This window comes from Notolepis coatsorum, assembly GCF_963971535.1.
Source record: "Notolepis coatsorum genome assembly, contig: SUPER_1_unloc_1, whole genome shotgun sequence".
Taxonomy (NCBI): domain Eukaryota; kingdom Metazoa; phylum Chordata; class Actinopteri; order Aulopiformes; family Paralepididae; genus Notolepis; species Notolepis coatsorum.
In genome coordinates this window covers 106,669-124,288 of record NW_028174886.1, presented here as the reverse complement: position 1 = coordinate 124,288, position 17,620 = coordinate 106,669, and the positions used below count along the sequence as shown (strand labels likewise).

At 45.6% G+C, this 17,620-nt stretch overlaps 1 protein-coding gene across 1 annotated transcript in view; it reads right to left on the bottom strand.

The window, feature by feature from the left end:
* LOC311246341 (B-cell receptor-associated protein 29-like) overlaps positions 1-16,235 on the bottom strand; it is a 66,208-nt gene extending 49,973 nt beyond the window's left edge. The window contains exons 1-4 of the mRNA XM_084338484.1: positions 16,114-16,235; positions 12,499-12,608; positions 10,045-10,145; positions 8,699-8,849 (exon numbers count right to left, since the gene is read on the bottom strand). Coding sequence (XP_084194610.1) covers positions 8,699-8,849; positions 10,045-10,145; positions 12,499-12,590 — 344 coding nt within the window. The 5' untranslated portion in view covers positions 12,591-12,608; positions 16,114-16,235. The remainder of the gene's footprint in view (positions 1-8,698; positions 8,850-10,044; positions 10,146-12,498; positions 12,609-16,113) is intronic.
* Positions 16,236-17,620: the final 1,385 nt, after the last annotated feature.

The window sequence follows — 17,620 nt, the reverse complement described above, 5'->3', positions numbered from 1 at the left end:
TAACTGTATTAATCTGAACTGTAGTGCAGTAGCTACAGGGGAGCGTTCTCCTAACTGTATTAATCTGAACCGTAGTGGAGTAGCTACAGGGGAGCGTTCTCCTAACTGTATTAATCTGAACTGTAGTGCAGTAGCTACAGGGGAGTGTTCTCCTAACTGTATTAATCTGAACTGTAGTGCAGTAGCTACAGGGGAGCGTTCTCCTAACTGTATTAATCTGAACCGTAGTGCAGTAGCTACAGGGGAGCGTTCTCCTAACTGTATTAATCTGAACTGTAGTGGAGTAGCTTACAGGGGAGCGTTCTCCTAACTGTATTAATCTGAACTGTAGTGCAGTAGCTACAGGGGAGCGTTCTCCTAACTGTATTAATCTGAACTGTAGTGCAGTAGCTACAGGGGAGCGTTCTCCTAACTGTATTAATCTGAACTGTAGTGCAGTAGCTACAGGGGAGCGTTCTCCTAACTGTATTAATCTGAACTGTAGTGGAGTAGCTACAGGGGAGCGTTCTCCTAACTGTATTAATCTGAACTGTAGTGCAGTAGCTACAGGGGAGCGTTCTCCTAACTGTATTAATCTGAACCGTAGTGCAGTAGCTACAGGGGAGCGTTCTCCTAACTGTATTAATCTGAACTGTAGTGCAGTAGCTACAGGGGAGCGTTCTCCTAACTGTATTAATCTGAACTGTAGTGCAGTAGGCTACAGGGGAGCGTTCTCCTAACTGTATTAATCTGAACTGTAGTGCAGTAGCTACAGGGGAGCGTTCTCCTAACTGTATTAATCTGAACTGTAGTGCAGTAGCTACAGGGGAGTGTTCTCCTAACTGTATTAATCTGAACCGTAGTGCAGTAGGCTACAGGGGAGCGTTCTCCTAACTGTATTAATCTGAACCGTAGTGCAGTAGCTACAGGGGAGCGTTCTCCTAACTGTATTAATCTGAACTGTAGTGCAGTAGCTACAGGGGAGCGTTCTCCTAACTGTATTAATCTGAACTGTAGTGGAGTAGCTACAGGGGAGCGTTCTCCTAACTGTATTAATCTGAACCGTAGTGGAGTAGCTACAGGGGAGCGTTCTCCTAACTGTATTAATCTGAACCGTAGTGCAGTAGCTACAGGGGAGCGTTCTCCTAACTGTATTAATCTGAACTGTAGTGCAGTAGCTACAGGGGAGTGTTCTCCTAACTGTATTAATCTGAACTGTAGTGCAGTAGCTACAGGGGAGCGTTCTCCTAACTGTATTAATCTGAACTGTAGTGCAGTAGCTACAGGGGAGCGTTCTCCTAACTGTATTAATCTGAACCGTAGTGGAGTAGCTACAGGGGAGCGTTCTCCTAACTGTATTAATCTGAACTGTAGTGCAGTAGCTACAGGGGAGCGTTCTCCTAACTGTATTAATCTGAACCGTAGTGGAGTAGCTACAGGGGAGCGTTCTCCTAACTGTATTAATCTGAACTGTAGTGGAGTAGCTACAGGGGAGCGTTCTCCTAACTGTATTAATCTGAACTGTAGTGCAGTAGCTACAGGGGAGCGTTCTCCTAACTGTATTAATCTGAACCGTAGTGGAGTAGCTACAGGGGAGCGTTCTCCTAACTGTATTAATCTGAACTGTAGTGCAGTAGCTACAGGGGAGCGTTCTCCTAACTGTATTAATCTGAACTGTAGTGCAGTAGGCTACAGGGGAGCGTTCTCCTAACTGTATTAATCTGAACCGTAGTGCAGTAGGCTACAGGGGAGCGTTCTCCTAACTGTATTAATCTGAACTGTAGTGCAGTAGCTACAGGGGAGCGTTCTCCTAACTGTATTAATCTGAACTGTAGTGCAGTAGCTACAGGGGAGCGTTCTCCTAACTGTATTAATCTGAACTGTAGTGCAGTAGCTACAGGGGAGCGTTCTCCTAACTGTATTAATCTGAACTGTAGTGCAGTAGCTACAGGGGAGCGTTCTCCTAACTGTATTAATCTGAACCGTAGTGCAGTAGGCTACAGGGGAGCGTTCTCCTAACTGTATTAATCTGAACCGTAGTGCAGTAGCTACAGGGGAGCGTTCTCCTAACTGTATTAATCTGAACTGTAGTGCAGTAGCTACAGGGGAGCGTTCTCCTAACTGTATTAATCTGAACTGTAGTGCAGTAGCTACAGGGGAGCGTTCTCCTAACTGTATTAATCTGAACTGTAGTGCAGTAGCTACAGGGGAGCGTTCTCCTAACTGTATTAATCTGAACTGTAGTGCAGTAGCTACAGGGGAGCGTTCTCCTAACTGTATTAATCTGAACTGTAGTGCAGTAGCTACAGGGGAGCGTTCTCCTAACTGTATTAATCTGAACCGTAGTGGAGTAGCTACAGGGGAGCGTTCTCCTAACTGTATTAATCTGAACCGTAGTGCAGTAAGCTACAGGGGAGCGTTCTCCTAACTGTATTAATCTGAACTGTAGTGCAGTAGCTACAGGGGAGCGTTCTCCTAACTGTATTAATCTGAACTGTAGTGCAGTAGCTACAGGGGAGCGTTCTCCTAACTGTATTAATCTGAACTGTAGTGCAGTAGCTACAGGGGAGCGTTCTCCTAACTGTATTAATCTGAACCGTAGTGGAGTAGCTACAGGGGAGCGTTCTCCTAACTGTATTAATCTGAACCGTAGTGCAGTAAGCTACAGGGGAGCGTTCTCCTAACTGTATTAATCTGAACTGTAGTGCAGTAGCTACAGGGGAGCGTTCTCCTAACTGTATTAATCTGAACTGTAGTGCAGTAGGCTACAGGGGAGCGTTCTCCTAACTGTATTAATCTGAACTGTAGTGCAGTAGCTACAGGGGAGCGTTCTCCTAACTGTATTAATCTGAACTGTAGTGCAGTAGCTACAGGGGAGCGTTCTCCTAACTGTATTAATCTGAACTGTAGTGCAGTAGGCTACAGGGGAGCGTTCTCCTAACTGTATTAATCTGAACTGTAGTGCAGTAGGCTACAGGGGAGCGTTCTCCTAACTGTATTAATCTGAACTGTAGTGCAGTAGCTACAGGGGAGCGTTCTCCTAACTGTATTAATCTGAACTGTAGTGCAGTAGCTACAGGGGAGCGTTCTCCTAACTGTATTAATCTGAACTGTAGTGCAGTAGCTACAGGGGAGCGTTCTCCTAACTGTATTAATCTGAACCGTAGTGCAGTAGCTACAGGGGAGCGTTCTCCTAACTGTATTAATCTGAACTGTAGTGCAGTAGCTACAGGGGAGCGTTCTCCTAACTGTATTAATCTGAACTGTAGTGCAGTAGCTACAGGGGAGCGTTCTCCTAACTGTATTAATCTGAACTGTAGTGCAGTAGGCTACAGGGGAGTGTTCTCCTAACTGTATTAATCTGAACTGTAGTGGAGTAGCTACAGGGGAGCGTTCTCCTAACTGTATTAATCTGAACCGTAGTGCAGTAGCTACAGGGGAGCGTTCTCCTAACTGTATTAATCTGAACCGTAGTGGAGTAGCTACAGGGGAGCGTTCTCCTAACTGTATTAATCTGAACTGTAGTGCAGTAGCTACAGGGGAGCGTTCTCCTAACTGTATTAATCTGAACCGTAGTGCAGTAGCTACAGGGGAGTGTTCTCCTAACTGTATTAATCTGAACTGTAGTGCAGTAGCTACAGGGGAGCGTTCTCCTAACTGTATTAATCTGAACTGTAGTGCAGTAGCTACAGGGGAGCGTTCTCCTAACTGTATTAATCTGAACTGTAGTGCAGTAGCTACAGGGGAGCGTTCTCCTAACTGTATTAATCTGAACTGTAGTGCAGTAGCTACAGGGGAGCGTTCTCCTAACTGTATTAATCTGAACTGTAGTGCAGTAGCTACAGGGGAGCGTTCTCCTAACTGTATTAATCTGAACCGTAGTGGAGTAGGCTACATGGGAGCGTTCTCCTAACTGTATTAATCTGAACCGTAGTGCAGTAGCTACAGGGGAGCGTTCTCCTAACTGTATTAATCTGAACCGTAGTGGAGTAGCTACAGGGGAGCGTTCTCCTAACTGTATTAATCTGAACTGTAGTGCAGTAGCTACATGGGAGCGTTCTCCTAACTGTATTAATCTGAACCGTAGTGCAGTAGCTACAGGGGAGCGTTCTCCTAACTGTATTAATCTGAACTGTAGTGCAGTAGCTACAGGGGAGCGTTCTCCTAACTGTATTAATCTGAACTGTAGTGCAGTAGGCTACAGGGGAGCGTTCTCCTAACTGTATTAATCTGAACCGTAGTGGAGTAGCTACAGGGGAGCGTTCTCCTAACTGTATTAATCTGAACCGTAGTGGAGTAGCTACAGGGGAGCGTTCTCCTAACTGTATTAATCTGAACCGTAGTGCAGTAGCTACAGGGGAGCGTTCTCCTAACTGTATTAATCTGAACTGTAGTGGAGTAGGCTACAGGGGAGCGTTCTCCTAACTGTATTAATCTGAACCGTAGTGCAGTAGCTACAGGGGAGAGTTCTCCTAACTGTATTAATCTGAACCGTAGTGCAGTAGCTACAGGGGAGCGTTCTCCTAACTGTATTAATCTGAACTGTAGTGCAGTAGCTACAGGGGAGCGTTCTCCTAACTGTATTAATCTGAACTGTAGTGCAGTAGCTACAGGGGAGCGTTCTCCTAACTGTATTAATCTGAACTGTAGTGGAGTAGCTACAGGGGAGCGTTCTCCTAACTGTATTAATCTGAACTGTAGTGCAGTAGCTACAGGGGAGCGTTCTCCTAACTGTATTAATCTGAACTGTAGTGCAGTAGGCTACAGGGGAGCGTTCTCCTAACTGTATTAATCTGAACTGTAGTGCAGTAGCTACAGGGGAGCGTTCTCCTAACTGTATTAATCTGAACTGTAGTGCAGTAGCTACAGGGGAGCGTTCTCCTAACTGTATTAATCTGAACTGTAGTGCAGTAGCTACAGGGGAGCGTTCTCCTAACTGTATTAATCTGAACTGTAGTGGAGTAGCTACAGGGGAGCGTTCTCCTAACTGTATTAATCTGAACTGTAGTGCAGTAGCTACAGGGGAGCGTTCTCCTAACTGTATTAATCTGAACTGTAGTGCAGTAGCTACAGGGGAGCGTTCTCCTAACTGTATTAATCTGAACTGTAGTGCAGTAGCTACAGGGGAGCGTTCTCCTAACTGTATTAATCTGAACTGTAGTGGAGTAGCTACAGGGGAGCGTTCTCCTAACTGTATTAATCTGAACCGTAGTGGAGTAGCTACAGGGGAGCGTTCTCCTAACTGTATTAATCTGAACCGTAGTGGAGTAGCTACAGGGGAGCGTTCTCCTAACTGTATTAATCTGAACTGTAGTGCAGTAGCTACAGGGGAGCGTTCTCCTAACTGTATTAATCTGAACCGTAGTGCAGTAGCTACAGGGGAGCGTTCTCCTAACTGTATTAATCTGAACCGTAGTGGAGTAGCTACAGGGGAGCGTTCTCCTAACTGTATTAATCTGAACCGTAGTGGAGTAGCTACAGGGGAGCGTTCTCCTAACTGTATTAATCTGAACTGTAGTGCAGTAGCTACAGGGGAGCGTTCTCCTAACTGTATTAATCTGAACCGTAGTGCAGTAGCTACAGGGGAGCGTTCTCCTAACTGTATTAATCTGAACCGTAGTGGAGTAGGCTACAGGGGAGCGTTCTCCTAACTGTATTAATCTGAACCGTAGTGGAGTACAGGGGAGCGTTCTCCTAACTGTATTAATCTGAACTGTAGTGGAGTAGCTACAGGGGAGCGTTCTCCTAACTGTATTAATCTGAACTGTAGTGCAGTAGGCTACAGGGGAGCGTTCTCCTAACTGTATTAATCTGAACTGTAGTGCAGTAGCTACAGGGGAGCGTTCTCCTAACTGTATTAATCTGAACTGTAGTGCAGTAGCTACAGGGGAGCGTTCTCCTAACTGTATTAATCTGAACTGTAGTGGAGTAGCTACAGGGGAGCGTTCTCCTAACTGTATTAATCTGAACCGTAGTGGAGTAGCTACAGGGGAGCGTTCTCCTAACTGTATTAATCTGAACTGTAGTGGAGTAGGCTACAGGGGAGCGTTCTCCTAACTGTATTAATCTGAACTGTAGTGGAGTAGCTACAGGGGAGCGTTCTCCTAACTGTATTAATCTGAACCGTAGTGCAGTAGCTACAGGGGAGCGTTCTCCTAACTGTATTAATCTGAACTGTAGTGCAGTAGGCTACAGGGGAGCGTTCTCCTAACTGTATTAATCTGAACCGTAGTGCAGTAGGCTACAGGGGAGCGTTCTCCTAACTGTATTAATCTGAACTGTAGTGCAGTAGCTACAGGGGAGCGTTCTCCTAACTGTATTAATCTGAACTGTAGTGCAGTAGGCTACAGGGGAGCGTTCTCCTAACTGTATTAATCTGAACTGTAGTGGAGTAGCTACAGGGGAGCGTTCTCCTAACTGTATTAATCTGAACCGTAGTGCAGTAGGCTACAGGGGAGCGTTCTCCTAACTGTATTAATCTGAACTGTAGTGCAGTAGGCTACAGGGGAGCGTTCTCCTAACTGTATTAATCTGAACTGTAGTGCAGTAGCTACAGGGGAGCGTTCTCCTAACTGTATTAATCTGAACTGTAGTGCAGTAGCTACAGGGGAGCGTTCTCCTAACTGTATTAATCTGAACTGTAGTGCAGTAGCTACATGGGAGCGTTCTCCTAACTGTATTAATCTGAACCGTAGTGCAGTAGGCTACAGGGGAGCGTTCTCCTAACTGTATTAATCTGAACTGTAGTGCAGTAGCTACAGGGGAGCGTTCTCCTAACTGTATTAATCTGAACTGTAGTGCAGTAGCTACAGGGGAGCATTCTCCTAACTGTATTAATCTGAACTGTAGTGGAGTAGCTACAGGGGAGCGTTCTCCTAACTGTATTAATCTGAACCGTAGTGGAGTAGGCTACAGGGGAGCGTTCTCCTAACTGTATTAATCTGAACTGTAGTGCAGTAGCTACAGGGGAGCGTTCTCCTAACTGTATTAATCTGAACTGTAGTGCAGTAGCTACAGGGGAGCGTTCTCCTAACTGTATTAATCTGAACCGTAGTGCAGTAGCTACAGGGGAGCGTTCTCCTAACTGTATTAATCTGAACTGTAGTGCAGTAGCTACAGGGGAGTGTTCTCCTAACTGTATTAATCTGAACTGTAGTGCAGTAGGCTACAGGGGAGCGTTCTCCTAACTGTATTAATCTGAACCGTAGTGGAGTAGCTACAGGGGAGCGTTCTCCTAACTGTATTAATCTGAACCGTAGTGGAGTAGCTACAGGGGAGCGTTCTCCTAACTGTATTAATCTGAACCGTAGTGGAGTAGCTACAGGGGAGCGTTCTCCTAACTGTATTAATCTGAACCGTAGTGGAGTAGCTACAGGGGAGCGTTCTCCTAACTGTATTAATCTGAACCGTAGTGCAGTAGCTACAGGGGAGCGTTCTCCTAACTGTATTAATCTGAACTGTAGTGCAGTAAGCTACAGGGGAGCGTTCTCCTAACTGTATTAATCTGAACTGTAGTGCAGTAGCTACAGGGGAGCGTTCTCCTAACTGTATTAATCTGAACTGTAGTGGAGTAGCTACAGGGGAGCGTTCTCCTAACTGTATTAATCTGAACTGTAGTGCAGTAGCTACAGGGGAGCGTTCTCCTAACTGTATTAATCTGAACCGTAGTGCAGTAGGCTACAGGGGAGCGTTCTCCTAACTGTATTAATCTGAACCGTAGTGGAGTAGCTACAGGGGAGCGTTCTCCTAACTGTATTAATCTGAACCGTAGTGCAGTAGCTACAGGGGAGCGTTCTCCTAACTGTATTAATCTGAACTGTAGTGCAGTAGGCTACAGGGGAGCGTTCTCCTAACTGTATTAATCTGAACCGTAGTGGAGTAGCTACAGGGGAGCGTTCTCCTAACTGTATTAATCTGAACCGTAGTGCAGTAGCTACAGGGGAGCGTTCTCCTAACTGTATTAATCTGAACCGTAGTGGAGTACAGGGGAGCGTTCTCCTAACTGTATTAATCTGAACCGTAGTGGAGTACAGGGGAGCGTTCTCCTAACTGTATTAATCTGAACCGTAGTGGAGTACAGGGGAGCGTTCTCCAGGGCCGAAGTGGCGGTCATGTAACGTGCTTGTTATAACTAGCCGGACTTCTGTACCGTAAGGTGGTGACAGTAGACCAGGAAACCGTTCTCTCAAGGACTGGGCATTAATTTCCGTTTGCAGCTCTCTATTCTTAATGTTATTGACTAACGTTACACGCAAATTAAGTGCTGCCTCTCTCTCTACCGTCCCCGCTACACTCGGGACTACATTAACATTTTCCTAATCCCTACTCTCACTTCGTTAACGTTATCATAGCTATTATGATCTGTAATGTCAACTGGATAACGTTAGCTTTGTTTGCAAACGTTAGTTAACGTTCGCTATCTATAACGTTAGCTATAGGCTAGCTATCTATAAAGTTAGCTATAGGCTAGCTATTGGCTAGTTTCCCCCAATGATGAACAATGACACAAGTTGTGATATTTAACTAGCTATGTATGTGCATTCAAATTCGCTAATGATGGAGCATCGCCGTCGGTTGTGTGATAGTAAAGGGCTAACCTTCTGTATTGTCACAGTGAAAGGGTTAACCGGCTGCCGTGTGGCAGTGAAAGGGTTAAGGGGCCCTGAGGAGAGGTTATGGACGAGTGTTGTTCATTAGGTTAAATGTAGAGCGTCCTCACAGCCAGAGGAAGAGGGAGAAGCCAGAGATGTAGAGGTTCCTCTGGGCTCGGAACAGCTTCATGTGCCGATGGTCCAGCACGTTGGGGTGCAGCTTGACGTCCACGACGCGCTCGTCCACGGCCGAGTACTTCCTCACCTCGCGCACGGCGTCTGGGAGAACGAGACGGAGGAGGCGATGACATCACAACAAGCCCAAGACCTGTTTGATTATGTTGCATACATTTCACCCTGTGACACATGCGTACTAATAATATATTATGTAGCCTAGTGCTAATCTGAAGAGACTCGGCGTCCATTGTTCAAACATCCCATATACAAGTTCAAAACATTGAATCCCTATCGATTGATTGAAATGTTTTATTAACAGATTGCAGAATGGGTACAATACAGTACGGCTCAATACACACAATTGTCAAGGGGATGCAGACCAGAGAAAGACCTTCGTCTTGTTTACATCAGGGTCCCCCATTTTCTATTCATAGTGAGTTGAAATGAATGAATACAAATGTGATCCAATCAGAGAGGGATTACACGTGTTGAACTCCCTGGGGACTGGACACTGCACTTTGAACCTTATATTTGGGGTGGGTTGCTTTTCCTGCGAACTCTCCGCTCCCTTAAGATAGTTTTCTGAATGTGTTTTCTGAATGTGTAGTGACGTTTGTACTGCCCACAGGAGACAGAACCTAGTCCTGGTATAGAGTAGAGTTTCACTGAACTCAGACGTACAGACTGCTTTGTATTATAGTCAAGTCAAGTCCGATGTATTCGTCTGGCCCGGTCGACGTGGGGCCACTGTGGACACTGGACAGGCCAAGTGTTTTAACTAGGGAGGTCCGACATTGGCATTAAAATGTGATATCGGAAATTATCTGTATCGGTTTTCAAAAACATTTATTTAACCTTTATTTACCCGGGCAAGCAAGTAAGAACAAATTCTGATTTTATTTATTGTCAAAAGTATGCATAATGTTGCGTTAATTCCACAACAAGAGATATGTAATGTTAATTACCTGAAATATAAGGGGGGGGGGGGACCCTGCATATATCGGTATCGGTTGATATCGGTATCGGAAATTAAGAGTTGGACAATATCGGTATAGGTAGAAGAGCCAATATCGAACATCCCTAGTTTGAACCCTTTCACTGCCACACTACAGAAGGTTAACCCTTTACTATCACACTACAGACGGTCAACCGTCTGTAGTGTGATAGTAAAGGGTTAACCTTCTGTAGTGTGGCAGTGAAAGGGTTAACACGTTGTCGTGTGGCAGTGACAGGGTTAACCTTCTGTATTGTCGCAGTGAAAGGGTTAAGACAGCGAGTGCGTTGGTGTCAATCTCACCGAGGAACAGAACAATGAGGATTATGATCATGGTGAGGAAGAAGTTGTTCCAGAAGCCGGCCATCTTCTTCCAGATCCTCAGCCGAAATATCGCCTGCCATCTGGAAGTAAAACGGACACAAGACACCAGAGGACACGACACACGTGAACACAGAGGACAGACACACACTGCATGTGCTCCCTATCTACACAACACAACTATCTACATGCACAGTAGGGCCGTCTTAAATACTTCGGAGCTTCGTTCGATGGGCATGGAATTCGAATATGAAAATAAAATTTGATTATAAAAAAAAATATAAAAAAAATATGACTTTATTTATTATCTTTGTTAACTACAACAAGCAATGCTGTTTGTTATTTAAGATGAGGACAGATTTGTGTTCATTGTGCTGCTTTTATAAAGCCTCAAATGACGGCTTACAATATTTCATGAAAGCAAAGTGTTTTGTTTGTCTAAGATTTAAAAAGGTTTAAACTTTACAGCACTGACAAAGTTGAACAAAGTGCTGTACAAGTCCCACAACATAAAAAAAAAATATATATATATATATATTTTTTTTTTTAATCTCGAAGGCCCCCCAGACCACTCCTCCCAGGGGCCCGGCCCCCCAGACCACTCCTCCCAGGGGCCCGGCCCCCCAGACCACTCCTCCCAGGGGCCCGGCCCCCCAGACCACTCCTCCCAGGGGCCCGGCCCCCCAGACCACTCCTCCCAGGGGCCCGGCCCCCCAGACCACTCCTCCCAGGGGCCCGGCCCCCCAGACCACTCCTCCCAGGGGCCTGGCCCCTCAGACCACTCCTCCCAGGGGCCCGGCCCCCCAGACCACTCCTCCCAGGGGCCCGGCCCCCCAGACCACTCCTCCCAGGGGCCCGGCCCCCCAGACCACTCCTCCCAGGGGCCCGGCCCCCCAGACCACTCCTCCCAGGGGCCCGGCCCCCCAGACCACTCCTCCCAGGGGCCCGGCCCCCCCTGCTGCCCACTCCTCCCAGGGGCCCGGCCCCCCTGCTGCCCACTCCTCCCAGGGGCCCGGCCCCCCTGCTGCCCACTCCTCCCAGGGGCCCGGCCCCCCAGACCACTCCTCCCAGGGGCCCGGCCCCCCAGACCACTCCTCCCAGGGGCCCGGCCCCCCAGACCACTCCTCCCAGGGGCCCGGCCCCCCTGCTGCCCACTCCTCCCAGGGGCCCGGCCCCCCAGACCACTCCTCCCAGGGGCCCGGCCCCCCAGACCACTCCTCCCAGGGGCCCGGCCCCTCAGACCACTCCTCCCAGGGGCCCGGCCCCTCAGACCACTCCTCCCAGGGGCCCGGCCCCTGCTGCCCACTCCTCCCAGGGGCCCGGCCCCCCTGCTGCCCACTCCTCCCAGGGGCCCGGCCCCCCTGCTGCCCACTCCTCCCAGGGGCCCGGCCCCCCTGCTGCCCACTCCTCCCAGGGGCCCGGCCCCCCAGACCACTCCTCCCAGGGGCCCGGCCCCCCAAACTGCTGCTGTACAGATTTCAATGTAAACGGGTCGTTCTGAGTCAAAGGTTCTACATGGGATTTGATGTGTCTTCTTTACAGATTTATGACCTTTGATAAATGGAATGCGTGGAATGTTCGGGGAGTGGTTTTACCATAACACATCAGATTTATATATATATATATATATATATATATATATTTATATAGCGCTTTTCCAAACGCTCAAAGACGCTCCATTACATGGTTGTTACCTGCTGCCTCGCTGGAAGAAAGATTCTAAACACGCTGTGAGAAGTCGACAGTTGGTCAAACTACACCTCAAGGGAGAAATAGTTTCTGTGCTGCTGAATATTTGAAAATGGCAAAAGTAACTTTAGTCACGGAAAATATATTACAGTCACTGAATAATATTGCTGTATAATAATTTGTTAAATACTTCAGAAGTATGATATTTAGACGTGGTGCCTAAAATGAAGTGAATGGGGAGCCTGACACCTCAGGGGGAGGGGGGGTTGGCGTCGACAGCATTGGTCGCTAGTTTACTTGTAGATGACCTTACCTGGAGATACAACTGCTTACACTTTAACATGTGCTGTTAGAACAAGCGCTCACAAAGCAGGTTAACTGCATGTAGCCTAGATGACCTCCTGCATGAATTAATGACTGAATGAAAACTTTATTAACAGATTGCAGAATGGGTACAATACAGTACAGCTCAAATACACACAATTGTTAAGGGGATGCAGACCAGAGAAAGACTTTCGTCTTGTTTACATCAGGGTCCCCCATTTTCTATTCATCATGACATACATGACATACAGATAGACAGTACTGCTACATCTATATATTTATGACATACCAGATCTACAAATACAGTACTGTTTGTGTGTCCAAAAGGAGTGTAAAAAGAGAGTATATACATTTGAGGGGGAAGAAACTGTAATGGAGGGGGTTGGGTGGGTGGAGTGGGGGGGGGGGGGTAGCCTAGCTTACCTCCTAGCTGAGATACATGGCACACAGAGGAAGAGGAGGACTCCCACCTCCAGGTAGAGGAAGGTGGCCACCGCGGTCCACTGCAGCGTCATGACGTCCAGGAGCCGCTTCTGGGGGAATCACAACATGTGAGCAGCTGATCTCAGACTGAACTCACTGTTTAAATCACAACATGTGAGCAGCTGATCTCAGACTGAACTCACTGTTTAAATCACAACATGTGAGCAGCTGATCTCAGACTGAACTCACTGTTTAAATCACAACATGTGAGCAGCTGATCTCAGACTGAACTCACTGTTTAAATCACAACATGTGAGCAGCTGATCTCAGACTGAACTCACTGTTTAAATCACAACATGTGAGCAGCTGATCTCAGACTGAACTCACTGTTTAAATCACAACATGTGAGCAGCTGATCTCAGACTGAACTCACTGTTTAAATCACAACATGTGAGCAGCTGATCTCAGACTGAACTCACTGTTTAAATCACAACATGTGAGCAGCTGATCTCAGACTGAACTCACTGTTTAAATCACAACATGTGAGCAGCTGATCTCAGACTGAACTCACTGTTTAAATCACAACATGTGAGCAGCTGATCTCAGACTGAACTCACTGTTTAAATCACAACATGTGAGCAGCTGATCTCAGACTGAACTCACTGTTTAAATCACAACATGTGAGCAGCTCAGCTCAGACTGAACTCACTGTTTAAATCACAACATGTGAGCAGCTGATCTCAGACTGAACTCACTGTTTAAATCACAACATGTGAGCAGCTGATCTCAGACTGGACTCACTGTTTAAATCACAACATGTGAGCAGCTGATCTCAGACTGAACTCACTGTTTAAATCACAACATGTGAGCAGCTGATCTCAGACTGAACTCACTGTTTAAATCACAACATGTGAGCAGCTGATCTCAGACTGAACTCACTGTTTAAATCACAACATGTGAGCAGCTGATCTCAGACTGAACTCACTGTTTAAATCACAACATGTGAGCAGCTGATCTCAGACTGAACTCACTGTTTAAATCACAACATGTGAGCAGCTGATCTCAGACTGAACTCACTGTTTAAATCACAACATGTGAGCAGCTGATCTCAGACTGAACTCACTGTTTAAATCACAACATGTGAGCAGCTGATCTCAGACTGAACTCACTGTTTAAATCACAACATGTGAGCAGCTGATCTCAGACTGAACTCACTGTTTAAATCACAACATGTGAGCAGCTGATCTCAGACTGAACTCACTGTTTAAATCACAACATGTGAGCCGCTGATCTCAGACTGAACTCACTGTTTAAATCACAACATGTGAGCAGCTCAGCTCAGACTGAACTCACTGTTTAAATCACAACATGTGAGCAGCTCAGCTCAGACTGAACTCACTGTTTAAATCACAACATGTGAGCAGCTGATCTCAGACTGAACTCACTGTTTAAATCACAACATGTGAGCAGCTGATCTCAGACTGAACTCACTGTTTAAATCACAACATGTGAGCAGCTCAGCTCAGACTGAACTCACTGTTTAAATCACAACATGTGAGCAGCTGATCTCAGACTGAACTCACTGTTTAAATCACAACATGTGAGCAGCTGATCTCAGACTGAACTCACTGTTTAAATCACAACATGTGAGCAGCTGATCTCAGACTGAACTCACTGTTTAAATCACAACATGTGAGCAGCTGATCTCAGACTGAACTCACTGTTTAAATCACAACATGTGAGCAGCTGATCTCAGACTGAACTCACTGTTTAAATCACAACATGTGAGCAGCTGATCTCAGACTGAACTCACTGTTTAAATCACAACATGTGAGCAGCTGATCTCAGACTGAACTCACTGTTTAAATCACAACATGTGAGCAGCTCAGCTCAGACTGAACTCACTGTTTAAATCACAACATGTGAGCAGCTGATCTCAGACTGAACTCACTGTTTAAATCACAACATGTGAGCAGCTGATCTCAGACTGAACTCACTGTTTAAATCACAACATGTGAGCAGCTGATCTCAGACTGAACTCACTGTTTAAATCACAACATGTGAGCAGCTGATCTCAGACTGAACTCACTGTTTAAATCACAACATGTGAGCAGCTGATCTCAGACTGAACTCACTGTTTAAATCACAACATGTGAGCAGCTGATCTCAGACTGAACTCACTGTTTAAATCACAACATGTGAGCCGCTGATCTCAGACTGAACTCACTGTTTAAATCACAACATGTGAGCAGCTCAGCTCAGACTGAACTCACTGTTTAAATCACAACATGTGAGCAGCTCAGCTCAGACTGAACTCACTTACTTTAGGAATAATCAGCTATAAACTGGTTTGGTTGATGGTCAACACGTCCAAGCAGTTATTATTATTACAGCAGTAAGTCCAACGATATACCACCTACTTCAACAACAATAATAGCCAAGTGTCACTTAATGAGCGTCTTCTTAGCGACTCTGTTCAAAGTCTAACGTTCCCTGACTAGTTACAGCTACTTGGTGATGTCTACCGGTAAGTTACCTGACTAGTTACAGCTACTTGGTGAAGTCTAAGTTACCTGACTAGTTACAGCTACTTGGTAAAGTCTAAGTTACCTGACTAGTTACAGCTACTTGGTAAAGTCTAAGTTACCCAACTAATTACAGCTACTTGGTGAAGTCTAAGTTACCTGACTAGTTACAGCTACTTGGTGAAGTCTAAGTTACCTGACTAGTTACAGCTACTTGGTGATGTCTACCGGTAAGTTACCTGACTAGTTACAGCTACTTGGTGAAGTCTAAGTTACCTGACTAGTTACAGCTACTTGGTGAAGTCTAAGTTACCTGACTAGTTACAGCTACTTGGTGATGTCTACCGGTAAGTTACCTGACTAGTTACAGCTACTTGGTGAAGTCTAAGTTACCTGACTAGTTACAGCTACTTGGTGAAGTCTAAGTTACCTGACTAGTTACAGCTACTTGGTGAAGTCTAAGTTACCTGACTAGTTACAGCTACTTGGTGAAGTCTAAGTTACCTGACTAGTTACAGCTACTTGGTGAAGTCTAAGTTACCTGACTAGTTACAGCTACTTGGTGAAGTCCAAGTTACCTGACTAGTTACAGCTACTTGGTGAAGTCTAAGTTACCTGACTAGTTACAGCTACTTGGTGAAGTCTAAGTTACCTGACTAGTTACAGCTACTTGGTGAAGTCTAAGTTACCTGACTAGTTACAGCTACTTGGTGAAGTCTAAGTTACCTGACTAGTTACAGCTACTTGGTAAAGTCTAACGTTACCTGACTAGTTACAGCTACTTGGTGAAGTCTAAGTTACCTGACTAGTTACAGCTACTTGGTGAAGTCTAAGTTACCTGACTAGTTACAGCTACTTGGTGAAGTCTAAGTTACCTGACTAGTTACAGCTACTTGGTGAAGTCTAAGTTACCTGACTAGTTATTAATATTAGTTACAGCTACTTGGTGAAGCAGCGTCTGACTTGTTGCCTAGCAGCAAGCTAACGTTAGCTCCTGGTTATTAAACTATAAAACACTGTGTTCGTCGGGTTAGAGGCGAGCTGAGCTTCACTCATGACATTGTCAAACAACAAAGGTAACGCAGCTTACCGGTAGATCGGCCAAAGTATTACTAAAAACAACACAAATGTAACTGTTTAAACGCAGCTAGCAGCAGATGTGTGAAACTCTGGTTAACCGTGACGTCGGCAGCAGCGGTAACAACAACATCACTTCCTTCCGGTCGGACTCCTTTTCCAAAATAAAAGCACAAGTGTGCAGCACACAGAATGAATGAATGAATGATGAATGAATGAAAACTTTATTTAACAGATTGCAGAATGGGTACAATACAGTACGGCTCAATACACACAATTGTTAAGGGGATGCAGACCTGAGAAAGACGTTTGTCTTGTTTCCATCAGGGTCCCCCATTTTCAATTCATATAGACATTTATGACATACACAACATACATGACATTTATGGCATAGGGACATATAGGTATTTAGTACTGATACATTTGTGACATAAACGGTATTCAAATATACAGTACTGTTACCCCTAGATCCTGACAGAGTATATACATATGATGGGGAGGGGACTGTACATTAGGAGGGGGTGGGTGGGTGGGAGAGAGATATACATACGGCGGGGAGGGAATATATACATGCGGTGGGGAGGAGACTGTCTATTAGGAGGTGGTGGGGGTTTTGGGCATTTACAGGGGCCAGTTTCGAATTGCAGCCTCCCATAGGTGCTCTTTAAGAGCGGTTTTGAATGTGGGTAGGGATTCACATTCCTTTACAGCTTTGGGTAGGGCGTTCCACATTGATGTGGCATAATTGCAAAACGTGTTTAGTCCCTTGTTTGAGCCGAATCTGGGTTTAACATGATTTGTGGAGCTCCCTCTGGTGTAGTGGTTGTGGTATTCACTGACCTTTGGGAAGTATTTTGACATGTACATGGGTACCTTAGTCGTGTAGTGTATCTTGTAGACCAGGCCCATTGCAAGTTGCTGTACTCTGTCGTCTACTCTAAGCCATCCTAGGTTGTCAAAGTGGGCAGGGGTGAGGTGGGTTCTGGGGGTAAGGTCAAGTAGTAGTCTGACCAGTTTGTTTTGTGATGTTTGTAATTTTGTTTTAAGCGCCTTTGAGGTGCTTTGGTACCATGAGATGCAAGCATAGTCGTAGTACCCTTGAATGAGTGCTCCTGCCAGAGTCACAGAAGTGATTGAAAAGGCTTTAAACTAAATACTAAGCATTTAAACGAACCTATACAATACACATTATAGTAATAACTGTTATAATAGTTATCATAAAGTTGTAAGCTAAATGGATACATTGTAGTGACTGTACATAATTCACACAGAACTGTTTTTGGGAATAGTAGTTCCCCCCGGACGATATTGTGTGTGGCACTTCCTGCCTCTTCTTCTTCTTCTTCTTCTTCTTCTTCTTCTTCTTCTTCTTCTTCTTCTTCTTCTTCTTCTTCTTCTTCTTCTTCTTCTTCTTCTTCTTCTTCTTCTTCTTCTTCTTCTTCTTCTTCTTCTTCTTCTTCTTCTTCTTTTTGAGGTTTAACAGCGGCCGACCACTTGTTAGGGTATTTGCCGCCATCTAC